This window comes from Neopsephotus bourkii, unplaced genomic scaffold, assembly GCF_033783945.1.
Source record: "Neopsephotus bourkii isolate Nb327-2 ecotype Australia unplaced genomic scaffold, CSIRO-AGI_Nbou_v1 NB_1154, whole genome shotgun sequence".
NCBI lineage: Eukaryota > Metazoa > Chordata > Aves > Psittaciformes > Psittacidae > Neopsephotus > Neopsephotus bourkii.
Genome location: NW_026901640.1, coordinates 541,613 through 556,261, shown reverse-complemented (window position 1 = coordinate 556,261; position 14,649 = coordinate 541,613). Strand labels below are relative to the sequence as shown.

Genomic DNA, 14,649 nt, shown 5'->3' with positions numbered 1-14,649 from the left:
AGTGACTTGTTTCCAAAATAGCTTTTAGGGAAGAGGTCACACTAACTACATGATGGTGTCCTGCCTGTTGAAGCTCTCCTGTCCTGACCAGCATGCAGAGCAGTGTTTTGGTGTGCCCAGCACTCGAGGAGGGAGATCCACCAGCAGAGCGAAATACGAGCAACTTGCTGCTTAAGCTTATTTGGAAGCAGACAGAAGAGCCTAGAGAGGTTTAGAAACAAGCTCCTGATCCCCTGTGATGGATAAGTAGACATTAATGATACAAGCCTGGTATTTTCTGCATTTCTTTTCATGTAAGAAAGGCTTCTGTTTAAAACAGGCTCCTTACCAGAATGGTTCTACAGCTTTCATAGCGAACCTGGTTCCTGTGTCCTGGGGAGGGCAGTGGGGACACGTTTCCTGAAGCAGTTGTAGGAGGCTTACAAACAAATGCTGTCTCCTAAGTCTGTGTGTGTTGCTGTGTGCAGTTTACTTCACTGCTAAGAGCTGGTTGGTGAAACTTGCTGAACAGCTTGAGTAAATTATGTGTTACATCCAGACTCTGGCCAGGTATGCCAGAAATGCCATCTTCAGCAGTTCTCATGATCAGGTTTTATGGTTTCATAATCCTAACAGAGTTCCTGCAGTGCAGGAATGAAAAGGCAGCAATGGCAAGATGATTTTGGGGATGGGTCAAACTGCCCAGTTGGAGTAGATGGTGCTCAAAGAACACTGAAGTTTGTGTCTCTGAATAATAAGATATTAAGTAGTGTTGGGGGAAAAGTCATTTGTGAAAGGCACGATTTGGATGGGCTTGAATATGTTGAACTTCAGCTGTATCTGAACTAGCTTGCAGTGTCCCATGTGTGGTGATTCAGTCAGTGTTGGCCCCAGCTGAAGTAACAGGCTTGTGGCAACTGCCCTGTGATAATTGTGCTATGCTGATGAGATTGGAGAGCTGCTTACAAATTTGCTGTCCCCCAAGTTTGGGTGAGATCAGAGATGAACTGTAGGTAAATGGGGTGAGCCCATGACCGAGAAGCTGCAAACGTTGGCTTTTAGACAAGAAATGAATGAGCTCATGGAAGAGCTGGAGTGACAAACTGAGTGTGCCATGGTGCTGCTGGCTGTGGCCTCAGGTGTGCCATGGCATCTTCCATAGGCCCTTTCTGGAATGTTCTCAGCTTTCCTTAAGCTCTCCCCCAAAGCTGGAGAGGTACAGGAGAGCGTTGTCTGATCCCTGGTCTGTGTTGAAAATGAACAGAGCGAGCCTTGCTGGGTTTAGTTTGAAGAGATATCTGCAGAAGAGTCCTGGCATAAGGGCAGAGGATTTGGAGGGGGAGCTCTTGACATTAGTGAGGGCAAATTGTAGACTGTTTACGGTAGGCCCAAGTTGTCCTCATCACAAGAACATATATGGAATTGCCTACAAACTAGGACTAGGCTATGTCTGAGAATGCCTCTTTCAACTCCCTGTTTCTTGAGGGAGTAATGATGGGAAGAGGGGGAATAAAGGAAGTGTACAAGTGGCTCCAGGCTGCTCACCCAGGTGGGAGGGGTGCAGTAAGGACGTAAAGCACAGTAACAAAATGAATTTGCACTTACAGTTCCAGTCACTTCACCCTGTCCAGAGCACTGGTGCAGTCCGAGTGCAGAGATCACATCAGTCCAGAGGGACTTAAAGGAAATTAATGGCGTCTCTTTCTCTTCCTTCTAGATGGATTAAATCTTCTGTGTTGAATGCCTCCGGATTTCCTGTTGGGTTTCACGTCTGGAAAACTGCTTTTGATTTAAGCCACTCTGTGGCAGACTGAACTGTGGATCCCAGGTTCCCGAGACTTTGGATCTCGAGGAGGCAGCCGCTGCTGAATCACGTTAACCTGTCATCGCAGCCACAATGGTGCTGTCACAAAGGCAACGAGATGAACTGTAAGGAACCACTATTTCGGAGTTTGTGTCATGTTTCCATTAAACTTTAAACATTAGCTTTTGTTTCCAAATAGATTTAAGGGTGGCTCTGCTCACGTGCCAGTCAAGTACCATGTATTGTAGTTTATTCACTCTTATTACAGATTTTAGCAATCCTCTAGAGTTTTTTCATGCAGAATCTTCCTAGAGTGCTTGTGTTAAAGGGAGATGAAAGTCATATTCTGCATGGAAATGGGAGGTGACCAGACATCCCCCTCGGGATTTACTTCAGAGGTCTGATGAGGAGGCAGTACTCTGGCTTAGCATCCCTCTTTTATGGGGAGGCATTTATGCTTGAATGCAGAGTTGTGTTTAGAGTTGTGTCTGAGGAGAGATGGAACATGTGTAAAAGGTGAGGAAGGAGAATGCAATGAAAGACACAGGAAGAATTTTCATGTGAAAAGCAGATTCTTTTCGGAACAAGAAGCCATTATTGATGCTTGCTTCAGCTCCCAAAAGGTATTCATTTTCTTGTGTCTTGGGTAGGTGACCATCCAATTTTTGTTTTTTTTAAGAAGTGTCCGTTTGCTTCAATATTTGTAGTGTAGGTATACATGTGTGTATTTACAGGTGAGGTATGTGTATATTTGCTCACAGGTCCTTTCCTGCGATGTAACTAGAAGTTATTGTATCATTCTGAAAAAGAAAGCTAAGGTTTGCTCCCTCAAACTGAGCATTTTATTCAAGCTTGACTGAAGTAAAATTTTGTACCCTAAACTTTTCTGCCCAAATTAGTTTTCCTTCAAAGATAAAGCCACAGCTTTAATATGTAGATGTGGTTGTTGTTTTTGTACTTGCTATGGCTTTTATGTACCGTGCAGATTGATCAGTGTATTCATGCTGCTCCAATGTGTGATAACTTCAAAGGGAAAATGAGCCCCAACCTTGCCACCTAACCTGAAATAAAACGTATATCCTGCTATTGACATCTTGGAGCAAAGTGTGTTTGCCAAATGCATTTGTAAGATTTGCTTGGGCTTTAACAAACCTGACAGTCCTGGTGCTGTACTGCACTGGAGAGTGCAGTGTCCATTGTGTCTTGATTCAACAGCAAAGTCCAGAGCAGTCTGCTCTTGCTGTGGCTGAACGTGCTGTCCCTTGTCTTTCAGAAATCGAGCAATAGCAGACTACCTTCGTTCCAATGGCTATGAAGAGGCATATTCGGTTTTCAAAAAGGAGGCTGAGTTAGATGTGGTGAGTTCAAACCAGATTCTTCATCTGCCTTTTAAGTAAAGAGCGCTTAATTTGATGGCACGCATGTCTACTATGTGCCTGTTAGCTCATGCAGTTTCAGAACTGGAGGTGATACGCTCACAGCTTATTGCCCTGCCATAAAATTAAGTCATCATCACTGGATGACTCCACAGTTTATGAGCAAAACTCTCACCTTTATCTGCAGCTCGTGACTGAGGCATGGTTTTAATCTTGTTTTTGTTTGTCTGCCTACCACTTATCTGTATAATGCTGAGTGTTTCCTGTAATGGTGTTTGAAGGATCCAAGTCCTAAGAGGGCCTAGATGCTTCAAGGTGGAAGGTGCCAGGAACCAAAGCTAGCAAAAGGCAATGTGAATGTATAAGAAAGGTGATAGATGATGTGAAAAAAGTACATGGCCCTTCACTGGCCTCACTCCAGCATCTCCATATGGGAGTGGAATATCTCTTATGTGCTCCTTTCCAGCCTGCACTATTCTGTGCTTAGTATTTGGAGGAATGTGTCTAATTTTAACACATTTGATTTGTTTCCTGTTGTTGTGTCCATCCTCCCCTCCCTGTAGCTCATTTCCTCAACTCTCGTTGTTCTTATCAAAACCCTGCATAAAAGCATAAACTTTCTGCAATCCAAAATTAGAAAAGTGAAGGCTCTTCCCTTGTAAGCAGATGTAAGGGTGGGCACCTTTGGAGGCTGACTCCACTTCTGATGTTTAAGAAACAGGAAGACAAAACAGGATTGCTTTTGTCCCCTCGTTTATTGTACAGAGCAAATGGGTGGAAGTCTATTTTGTGATTGGAATGGGGTAGTAGTTAACTCACTGCCTCAGACTGTGACATACCAGTTGATTAACTAGATAGTAGGAGAGCAAGCTCAGATAGCCAGTGGGAGGTAATTGGCTCTGGGGAGCAGCTCTGTTGCTAGACTGTACAGATTCTAGTGATTTGGACCAGTCCTATCTTCCGACTTAATTCTATTGATTTGCCTTTGTAACTGATGATTCATTTTACACTTGCTGCTTACTAGCATAGAGGAGGTGCGCGCTTCATCCGAGGTTGGGTTTCTCTGGATACAGCTGGATTGAGTAGTAAACTTGTGTGCTTGGCTGTGGATAAATCCCTGCCTTTTCTGTATTACGAATCTTGCATTGTTCTTTTTCCAAAATGCTTGGTTGAAGTTTGACTTAATTTCTCCAGTCTGCTCCCAGCATCTAATAGATAAGTAGAAATGACAAATTGAAATACCTTACTTATAATTGAAAATCCTCATACCATTCCCTTATCTGCCTTATCTATCAGCCTCATTAAGTCTTCCCTTCCCAAAGGTTAAAAAGGCAATCTAAATAGGCTAGCTGCTCCTGGGGGACATAAGAGATGCAGTTGCTGAAGTTCCACATGAGTTTCTTGCAAGCAAATCTGAATTGGGTGGATTATACTAAAACAACACAAGGCAGAAATGGTGTCAATAAAGTGAAGGGGTTCAAGTGTAGCTCTGCAAGGAGGGATTTCAGGTCTGTCTTGATTATTCCTGCAGATAACTCCAGCTTTTACAAATACCCTGAAGCAGTCGGTTAACAGCTGGTCTCTGGCCAGGGTAGCCAGTACTCAGAGCTTCTATGAGATAAGCCATGGCATTGTTACTCTCTGTTGTCTTTGAGGAGGGAGCACAACGTCAAGTGATAGTGGTGGCAATTTGAGGTTAACTGTAACCAAGTTGGTTTTTTTAAAACAAATATTCACCATTCTCAGCTCTGCAGAGCTCTTCAGAAGCTTTCAAGTAATAAAGCCAGAAATCAGCACAGATAACACAGTTCAGTCCTAGTTTTTGAACATGATTTTGCAGACCCTTGCATCACTGCTGCAGTATTTTTAATTAAAAATTGTATTTTAGATTATCTTCTCCATTTCTGTGTATGTAAATTGTAGCTATTAAAATTTGAAGTATGGCTCTCCTGTTTCACCAGTAAAACTCATTATAGCCTCTTTATTAAAATGGGCTGTTTATGTTGCCTTTGAAGAAACACTTGTGCAGGCTTTGGACTAGAATTTACTGATTGATTCAAATGCTTCTCCTCTCAGAATGAAGAGCTAGATAAGAAGTATGCTGGGCTTCTGGAAAAAAAATGGACGTCTGTTATAAGATTACAAAAGAAGGTAAGTAGAGATCTGATGGATTTGCTTGTATAAAGGTTATACCGAAAGTGAATGTGCATCACTGAACAGAATGTTACGTGTTTTTCTCATCAGACAAACACAGGGTTTAGCAAATGACGCCTTGAAGATTCATTTTGAGTAGGGAAAATACCTAAGCCCATGCTGTAGAACATGTCCTGTCTGTGCTAGCAGAGTTAGCCTCTCCGTTTCCTTATAAAAATGTCTTGTCTTCAGTGGATGGATTGCATGTGCCGCTTCTGAAACAGGAAAGGCAAGACGTGCCTTAAGGCAGCTTGTAAAAGATTGAATAGCTGTCCCCAGAAGGCTTCACTCTTTAGAGAGATGGTAAAAACCTGTGCCGCTCCTTGTCTTTGGCCATTACATTAAAGGGAAGAAAACGTTAACTCTGGTGCATCAGAGCAAGGGATTCTACAGCAAGTGGACAGTACAGAACTCTCTTTAGTAATGCTTCAATGGATCTACGGTGTGTTAAAAGCAAAGAAAAATAAAATCAGTGTGCTAGCAATAAAGACCTCTTTATTGTGAAGGTTAATGTATCTCAGGCTTTATTACCCCTTCGGTTTCTCTGCTGTTGGTTAACATGCAAACTGTATTGGGCACAAAACATTCCCTCAGTAGTAGCATGCCTTTTTGTTAACCTCCTTCAGTAGTTGTCACAATAGTAGCTCAAGCATGTTTGTACAGTACTGGAGTGAATGTGGCTTTGAGGATAATTATTTTCCTGTCAAAATATTTGGGAAATTGGAGAAGAATAAATGATCAATTAAATTACTAAAGAATAAACAAGAAATGATTAATTTAGGTTTGATTGTTAGAAACACCAACACTGTTGGTGTTGGTGAGCATTGGTAATCAGGTTGGGTCTATGCAATCTTTGCTTTGCTGTGAGTTTGGGAGTCAGTGGTGTCTGTATTCTTAATGAGGGAAGGTGAATTACATCATATACAAAACTAGAAATGAACAGACTCTTTCAAATTCATAACCTAGGTAATGGAACTAGAATCAAAGCTGAATGAAGCTAAGGAAGAATTTACATCAGGTGGACCTCTTGGTCAGAAACGAGACCCTAAAGAGTGGATTCCTCGTCCTCCAGAGAAATATGCATTGAGTGGACACAGGAGTCCTGTCACTCGAGTAATTTTCCATCCAGTTTTCAGTGTTATGGTCTCTGCTTCAGAGGATGCCACAATAAAGGTATGTGTCTGCCACTGAAGATGAAAATAAGCAAGTCAGAGGTCTGTAATACATAACATCAGTGCTTCAAGCTGGATGTGTATTGTACTGATGGAAGATTGATTGTTTCAGGTTCTTCTTTAGCTTCAACAGGGACAGATCTTTTAGGTGCTATGACCTGTATAATCTACACAGTTTTATACTGGTCCAGTTAATATCTTCAGGAGTGTTTTACTGTTTTTTGACTTGAGGAAAAAATAATTAAGATAATGCAGATTTAGAGACTGGAGAAATAAAGGGTCAGTGGGGGAAGAATGCATTTGACTGCTCGGTAGAGGAGGAATGGAGTAGTGTATCGAGTCCTGACAGGAGGAGGAGGAGGAAGACATTTGCCTCAAGTTATCTGAAGTGGTTATTTTTAAAGCAGGTTAAAGTGGTTGTGCAGCTGTATTCGTAACTGAAAACTGTTCTAAATGGGACATGCAAGTGCCCATAAAGTCCTGTGGCTTTCAGTAGCTTGAAAGGGTCTTCGTAGGCTTTTATTGCGGTGTACAATAGCAGCATGAAGAGATTTGTTAAAGTAGGCAAGTGGCTTCTCATTTTCACATCCAATAAAAACATGATTGTGCATTTTGTTGTTTGAATGTCACAATTAAGGGGAATTATCCTGATAAAGGGGAGTCCTTATTGTTCTGTGCTGGTTTGAAAACTGTTTGGAAAAGTGCTGGTCTGAAGAATGTTGAGTAGTGCATCCAGCAGTGTGTTTAACAACACAAGTTTTATAATGGTTGCTCCCTGTTGGAGAAGGCGTCAGGCAGATCTAGTTCATGGAAAGCTTTAAGCCATTCTTGTTTCTGCAGCAGACTTGAGCATTGAGGAATGGTGGTTCTTTCAAGCAGTCAGGGCCAGCTTGAAACAGTCACAGCTCTGTGGTGGTAAGGTACTGGAGGAGCCTCGGTAGCTTTGGGTTTGCTCCCTCTTACGGATATGTTGGATTCATTTTCTTCTTAAAGTCAAACCTTGCAGTTTGACTGTTGCATTCCCAGTGATTGCCATCTCTTACAATGATGGATTCTTTTTGGTGGGTGTTTTCTGATGGTGTATGCTTTGTTGGGGGGGGTAGGATATAATTTTAAATGAAATTTCTAATTTTGTGCTTGAGAGAGGCACAGTAAAATCTGTAGGAGCTTGTTTTGTTTCAAAGGCTTTTGTTTGCAGTTGGATGATAGAAGACTGACTGCATCAGGAGGTGAGAATGGGGACCTGCTGCTATCACAGTTATTAGCTGCAGTGTTTATTGAAACTGACAGATTCTGTAATCTGCTAATATGTGCATATCAAATGTGGTTTGGATTATCATCCCTAAACCAACTCCTTCTGAATACTGCTCTTTAGTTAAGCAGAATGTGCATTCCCCACCAACTGAAAACAGGCTTTTCTGCTGGCGCTGGGGAACTAGCATAGAAAGGGATGAAGAAAACCAGTGGACAAAGTGGATTTGTTCTGTCCAGTGTTTTCAAATTGGTCCTCTTTATTTTTAAGGGTATTGGGTGTTAAGACTTTTAAATGCAATGGAGCTGATTTCCCTGCTGTGTTTATAGTGCTCTGAGTTAGTTGAAAAGCAGTTTTCAAGGTGCATGAATTCAGTTAATTTATAAGTAACCAAACCCCGTAAAAATAAATGTATTTTCCTATGGTGTTATGATTTTTAGGGCTGTCTCTTTGTCTGTTGCTCTATTAATTATTGAATAAGGTGCCAGACTGGCCTGCAGAGTGCAAATGTAAGGATGGAGAACACAGAGTAATGGGTTGCTGTTAACGGATTTTCTGTTCACTTGTCAGGTGTGGGATTATGAGACAGGAGACTTTGAACGAACCCTTAAGGGCCATACAGACTCTGTGCAAGATATTTCATTTGACCACACTGGCAAGCTATTGGCCTCCTGTTCTGCTGATATGACCATTAAGCTATGGGATTTCCAGGGCTTTGAGTGCATCAGAACTATGCATGGTAAGGTACAAAGGGATTTGATTTAGCGGGCTGTAAAGTGAATTATTTTTTCTGTATCCAGGAAAACTGCTGATGTGGAAGGGGGTTATAACTAGAGAATTGTCCAAGAGAAAGAGGGGGGATATTCTGATGCTTTAAGTGCTCTGTAAATAAGGTGTATGCTTAGTGTCTATGGAATGAAACAACATCTTTAGTCTGCTATGCACAATGCTCTGGGAAACACGTTATGATGATGTTGAAATGAAATGGCAGTTAGAGGGATTTAAGTCTAAAAATTAAATGCTTGCTAGACAGTAAACCCATGCCTTCAAATCAATAGGAACTTAACCTTCTTCACCCCTCTGTTTCCCTGCTGTACTGCTTCAGGAAGGAAGCATTTGTTGTGAGGGGTGTTGTGCATATACTGCACAGTAGTTTGCTTCATGTCTGGTCACATCTCGCCCTTTGCACTAGGCTCAAAACGCATAGGAAAAATGGGAAAGTAAAACAACCACAACTACAAGATTCTAATATTGACAGTAACTACTTCTGTAAAGGCATTTTTATACTGCTGCTTGTCTTGCTGCTATTGTCCTGTAGAAGGGGTGAGTAGGAATAGAGAATGTTTGAGACTTCTGAAAGTAAGCACACCCCAAAGAAAACGGAAAGCTGCTGACTCTTGTGCATAGAGTTCCTTGACCACCACAGATCACCCCTGTAAAGGAAGAACAGACATCGCAGCTGGCTGATAGTGAGAAGGCAAAGCTATGCTGCTGGGTGGTGAGGTTGGCTTACATGCAGCGTGTGTGTGCTTGAGCTGGATGTTGAACATGAGGGTGGGTGAATTATCTTCAGGTGTGTTTCCAGTTACATCACTTCAGTCAGTTTGAAATAAAAAGTAAGTCACTTCCTAGTGAGGAGCTGTGAAGTACCATACAACACTGGGACTAGGATTGTGTGGCACTCGGGTACTTACCACTGCTGTGATGCTTGTTAGTGGCAGCTCAGCAGGGGCTCTGAGTTCTTAGTGCCAACATGGAAATGAGTTGTGCAGTTGTACATGGCTGCAACGTGCAGTGTAGCTGCCAGTGAAAAAAAAAGCAGCTTATTGGTGACCTTACTGGCTATAACTTTGGGAAAAAAAAATCAGGTAAGGAAAGGGGGCTATTTAATGCCTCTGGTCTGTTGAGAAGTTATACAGATTCTGTCTACTCAGGAGATTCATTCTAATCCTGACAACTTAAGACAATTGTAGAGCGTGAAGTAAGTGTATGAATTATAGATGAAGTGTTGTAGCCAAGCTTGTGCACAGGACTTGTCAGCCCCTACCCCACAGCTTGTTCTGGGGAATAGGAAGAAACCAAACCAGGGAATTCTGCTCTTTGCCGCTTTGGGAACTTGGTTTCAATTTTTCGTGATGCTGGAAATGAGCAGTCTCTACAGAGTGTGTTAAATGCCTTTATGTCCTGTTGCTTGTGGGCTGAGTCAGGAGCTGCAGCCACTTACATGAGGTTGTAGGGAGTGTGTTTAAAGAAGTGATCTAGATGCTTTTTCCTGACTAAGTGCTGATTGTCTTCCCCTCAGATCTCTCAGCAGAAGTCACTGTTGTGTCTACACAGTTGGTTCTTGAATCAGTGCAGTGCAGTGCTTTGTTAAAACCCCGTATCAGATGTCTAGAAACATTCAGCCTTTCAGCATTAGGCTGCTGCAGTGAGGGCTGGCATGGCCCTCATGAGGACCTGTTTTCCTTCAAGCAGTGGCACAGTGCATCAGTGTACTATAATCAGAGCTAACTGATCACTTTAAAGTGGTCAGTGTAGCAGCTCCCTCTTCTAAACTACTGGCTTTTCTAACAGTGTACAAGTGTTGCTTGCAGTGGTGTCTGATTTTAAGACATTTTAAAGATGTTTCTGAACCCATTTTAAAGGATGCTCAATATCTGGACTGTGTGGTTTCTAAATATGTAAATGATTATTTCATAAAGCCTCAAATTTATAGGTAAAGATTATGCCATAAAACATGAACTGCTGCTGTAGTCATGTGCCCAAGTCCTGTGTGCTCTGTAAGAACTATTACAGTACCACTTAATAAAGGTTTTATGTTGCTTTTAGGTCATGATCATAATGTTTCTTCAGTAGCCATCATGCCCAATGGAGATCATATAGTTTCTGCCTCAAGGGATAAAACTATCAAAATGTGGGAAGTCCAAACAGGGTAAGTGCACTTCTGGCTAAACATCAGCACCTAAACAAAACAAGCAGAAACCTCTGTTTGTGGGAAATGGGACACATAAATCTTGAATGTCAGCAAACATTATTTGAATTGAGGTATGGTATTGTGCCCTTTAGAGTAATTCACTCAAGGATTCTGCCATAAATCATGAAGCACAGGGGTTTAGGTTTTAGTACCGACTAATTAAAACTGCCTTTATCTTTCTGGGAGCTATGAGGGTAGAACCATAACTCAGGAGCAGGTAGGAATGTAAATTCGGTGGTTAACCACAAGTTTAAATGGAGCATGAGAGGGAGGAGAAATCTGTTACTTTCCTTGGCACAGATCAAGGCATCTCCTGATTTTTTTTGTCTTGCTGGTTTCATTCATCAGTTTAATCCATCCCTTTGCTGGAAGGTGTAGATGAAGGCTGGCTGAATGACCTGCAAACCTCTGCTGGTTCTTAAAATACCTACTTAATGCAGGCTGGCCTGTCAGCTTTGTTTCCCCCCCGAGCCTCCTGCTCTGTGCATTAACAACGAATTGCCAGTTCTTAGCTGTCACTTCCTCTCATGTCAGCGTCCTTTCCAGGAACTGTTTTATGGCTTTGTACATCATCATCCAGGATGGGCATGTGTATGCTGAAGTATTTTAACTCCTAAGAGTAGGTCAAGCATTACCAGCATTACACCTTACACTTGAGAGGCTTCATGTACTGCAGTGCTGATTGAACCACTCTTTGTTTCTCTTTTTGCACAGTTACTGTGTGAAGACTTTCACGGGTCACAGAGAATGGGTGCGCATGGTGCGGCCTAACCAGGATGGCACCTTAATTGCCAGTTGTTCCAATGACCAGACAGTGCGTGTTTGGGTGGTAGCGACGAAGGAATGCAAAGCTGAGCTCCGAGAGCACGAGCACGTGGTAGAATGCATCTCCTGGGCTCCCGAGAGCTCATACTCCACCATATCAGAAGCTACGGGATCAGAGGTGATGTTTCCACTGCTGTTCAATAAGCACATGCAGTAAGAGTTTTGACTATGCTCTGTATACAACCTGCTGTCTGGTATTTGGAGTAACTAAGCGTTGTTCCCAAAGTGCTTGGCAGGTGTAGCAGGTGGAGCAGTATCTTTTGCTGAGTATGCTTGGTGTTCTGTTAATCCCCCATCTCGGCATCATGGGATCCATGCTGTTGTGTTTTCTGACAGTAGGGCCCTGCCTGTGCACTAACAAACGTGAACTTTGGAGAGATGGCTGAGAGTGGGACAACCTCCACATACTTTTAGCAAAGTAATGTGATCTGGCATAACATGATTATAAAGATGCTCAGCAATTGAAAGTTGTGGGGAGAAGTAGTGAGTGAGGACTGCCTTGGGTGTGTTGTGGTAGAATTAAGCTTTGACTGCTGTGTCCTAGTGTACAGAGTTAATGACAGGAGAAAGCATTCTGTAACAAAAATAAGCCCCCAGTTGTGTGATCACAGGTACATCTTCTGGTGAGCCTCAGGAAGGGCTTACTAAAGGTCAGTAAAAACTCCCTTCTAAGGATGATAAAGTGTAGAAGAAATGAACTAGAAGTTAACTGCAGTTTCTGCCTTGTCCTCTTCCTCAAAAAGGACACAAGTACCCAAGGGCAAAAGTAGGTAACACTGCAGACAGGGACTTGTCTGGTGATGGATGTTACAGACTACTTCAGTTAGATTTTACTTGCAGCCTTAAAAGATCCTTATGATCTTTTATTTGGGAGTAATTAAACCTGCATTCCTGATGCTGACTTGCTCTCGCAGTGGTGTCTCCCATGCCCTCTGCTGGCTCTTCAGCAGGGTGCAGCACAGCACGGTGCTCAGCTGGGGGCTAGAAGGGAGTTAATGCCTGCATCACAGTTGAACACTGCCGGTTCTGAGCACTAAGTCTGTGCATTCATTCTGTGCATGATTACAGGTACAAATAAGTTCAGAGTAGGAAATTGTAAAAAACCCAGAGGTATGTCTGAGTGTCACACTTGTCTGTCCTGAGGTGCCTGTCTCCAGCTGTGCCTCCTATTAAAAGAGGATGTCTTGCAGTAGGTGACTGTGCACTCAGTTATGTGGCTTGGTGCATCAGCAGGGGATACAGCCATTTCTTTTAACAGATTGTTTAATCCCTTTTATTTGTGTTTATTTCTCCTAGTAACAAAGTGCTCATGACTGTCCTTTGGGATTGTGTGTTTAGTAGCTGTAAGCTGTTGTAAAACCTGGTTTTGCTGCTAAGAAATAGCACTCGGAGGGTGCTTTCTCCCTCCTCTGCCCCATATATGCCATAACTTAAACCCTGATTTCCTGTAGACTAAGAAGAGTGGCAAGCCTGGGCCTTTTCTGCTGTCTGGATCCAGAGACAAGACCATTAAGATGTGGGATATTAGCACTGGCATGTGCCTTATGACACTTGTAAGTTCATTGGCGTTTTTCTGGTCATAGCTGTGCATGTAAACCCAGATTTAATGAATGCATTATCTTACGTGCTGATGTTTTCAAGAGAAGGCAGAGTTCCTGACAGAAGACAGACACTGGGAAGGCATAGTTCTGAAAGCTTCTCTGTTTCAGCTTTTGGTGCTAAGAAATGCCAAGAATCTCAAAACACACAGTACGAACCCAGGGGTGCTGTGGTTTGGGCATGAGGAGCTTGGTTTGTCTGCAGGGTGCTGATGATCATCTGAATTTTGTCCTGTGTTTAATGCCATGTTCCCTGCATGAGCAGCATTCCCATGGGCTGGGACTGCAGCTTTCCACCCGCATCCAGGGTGCTGGGGGTGGGGAGCAGGATCCGTGTGGATCACATGAGGACATCTGTTTGTTTGACTCCAAGGACAGGAACTGGTATTGTTGGTAGTGCTGATAGAGATGTAAGAATAGCAGCTGAAGATAAACTTGGAGTTCCAAGAGGCTTTAGGAGGTGGAATGACATCCTTGCAGGAGCAGGGCAAGGCGCCGTGGCAGGAATTGTGGAATGCTTGGCCTTACAACACAGCCCTGCTCACTGCTCTCTCCTTGTGCACCAGGTGGGCCATGATAACTGGGTACGTGGCGTTCTGTTCCATTCGGGGGGCAAGTTTATTTTGAGCTGTGCTGATGACAAGACTCTCCGTGTCTGGGACTTCAAGAACAAGCGATGCATGAAAACCCTCAATGCGCACGAACACTTTGTTACCTCTTTGGGTATGTATTGCTCTGCAGTGCCTGCTGCAAAGTCCAGAGGTACAGATGCTTCTGCGTCTTCACCAGCTGCAGTTGAGCCCCAGGCTAGACACTGGTGGCTGGTTCTAGTGAATTTAGTGCTTTGTGTGTGTTTTAATCAAGGGCAGATAGGAATTTTGAGTGTGCTGGATTTTCCACTTCTGTTGCCAGGGTTGCACGTTGGATGTTAACTGTCAGGGTGGTCTGGAATCCCTCACCACTGCCCGGGTAGGCATCTGGGGAGCGCTGTGTCACAAGTGCTTGCCCAGAGTCGACTTAAAAAGGCAGGAGAGCCACAAAATACACTGAATTCCTGGGGAGTCCTGGCTGGGAGTACCAGGTCTTGGTGGACATTAATTCCCCCTTCCCTGACAAAGGCAAAACCACCAAAGCCCTCCCTGTTCACCAAAGCTAGCTTTACTCTGGAGTCTTCTCTCTTGGTTTTTTACTCTCTGTTCCTCTGCAGTTTCTGGCTCCTTCAGTAGAGCTAGGGTTAGGTTAGCAGTGAACCTGAGCTTGGCTGCTGAGGCTTCCCACTCTGACTGAAGGTCTCATCAGAAGGCAGGGGCTGGGACTGCACTCTCAAGTTGCTGAGACAGATGAGCAGGAAGGGGCAGGGAGAAGCTAGGAAGAGCATTAAGCCGGTAGCATGGATTGGCTGTCTCACTGTACAGAGGGCTTGGCTGAGCCCTGGGCTCTTTGATGCCTCTTGGTAAGTGTCCCAGTGCTGTCAGC

At 43.4% G+C, this 14,649-nt stretch overlaps 1 protein-coding gene across 2 annotated transcripts in view; it reads left to right on the top strand.

Annotated features, from left to right (window-relative positions):
* The window catches only part of PAFAH1B1 (platelet activating factor acetylhydrolase 1b regulatory subunit 1), a 28,645-nt gene that overhangs the window by 13,355 nt on the left and 641 nt on the right, over nt 1–14,649 (top strand). For both annotated transcript variants that reach the window (XM_061363281.1, XM_061363282.1), the window contains exons 2-10: nt 1,697–1,908; nt 3,057–3,141; nt 5,236–5,310; nt 6,319–6,525; nt 8,347–8,515; nt 10,606–10,708; nt 11,465–11,693; nt 13,027–13,128; nt 13,740–13,896. In XM_061363281.1, coding sequence (XP_061219265.1) covers nt 1,877–1,908; nt 3,057–3,141; nt 5,236–5,310; nt 6,319–6,525; nt 8,347–8,515; nt 10,606–10,708; nt 11,465–11,693; nt 13,027–13,128; nt 13,740–13,896 — 1,159 coding nt within the window. In that variant the 5' untranslated portion in view covers nt 1,697–1,876. The remainder of the gene's footprint in view (nt 1–1,696; nt 1,909–3,056; nt 3,142–5,235; nt 5,311–6,318; nt 6,526–8,346; nt 8,516–10,605; nt 10,709–11,464; nt 11,694–13,026; nt 13,129–13,739; nt 13,897–14,649) is intronic.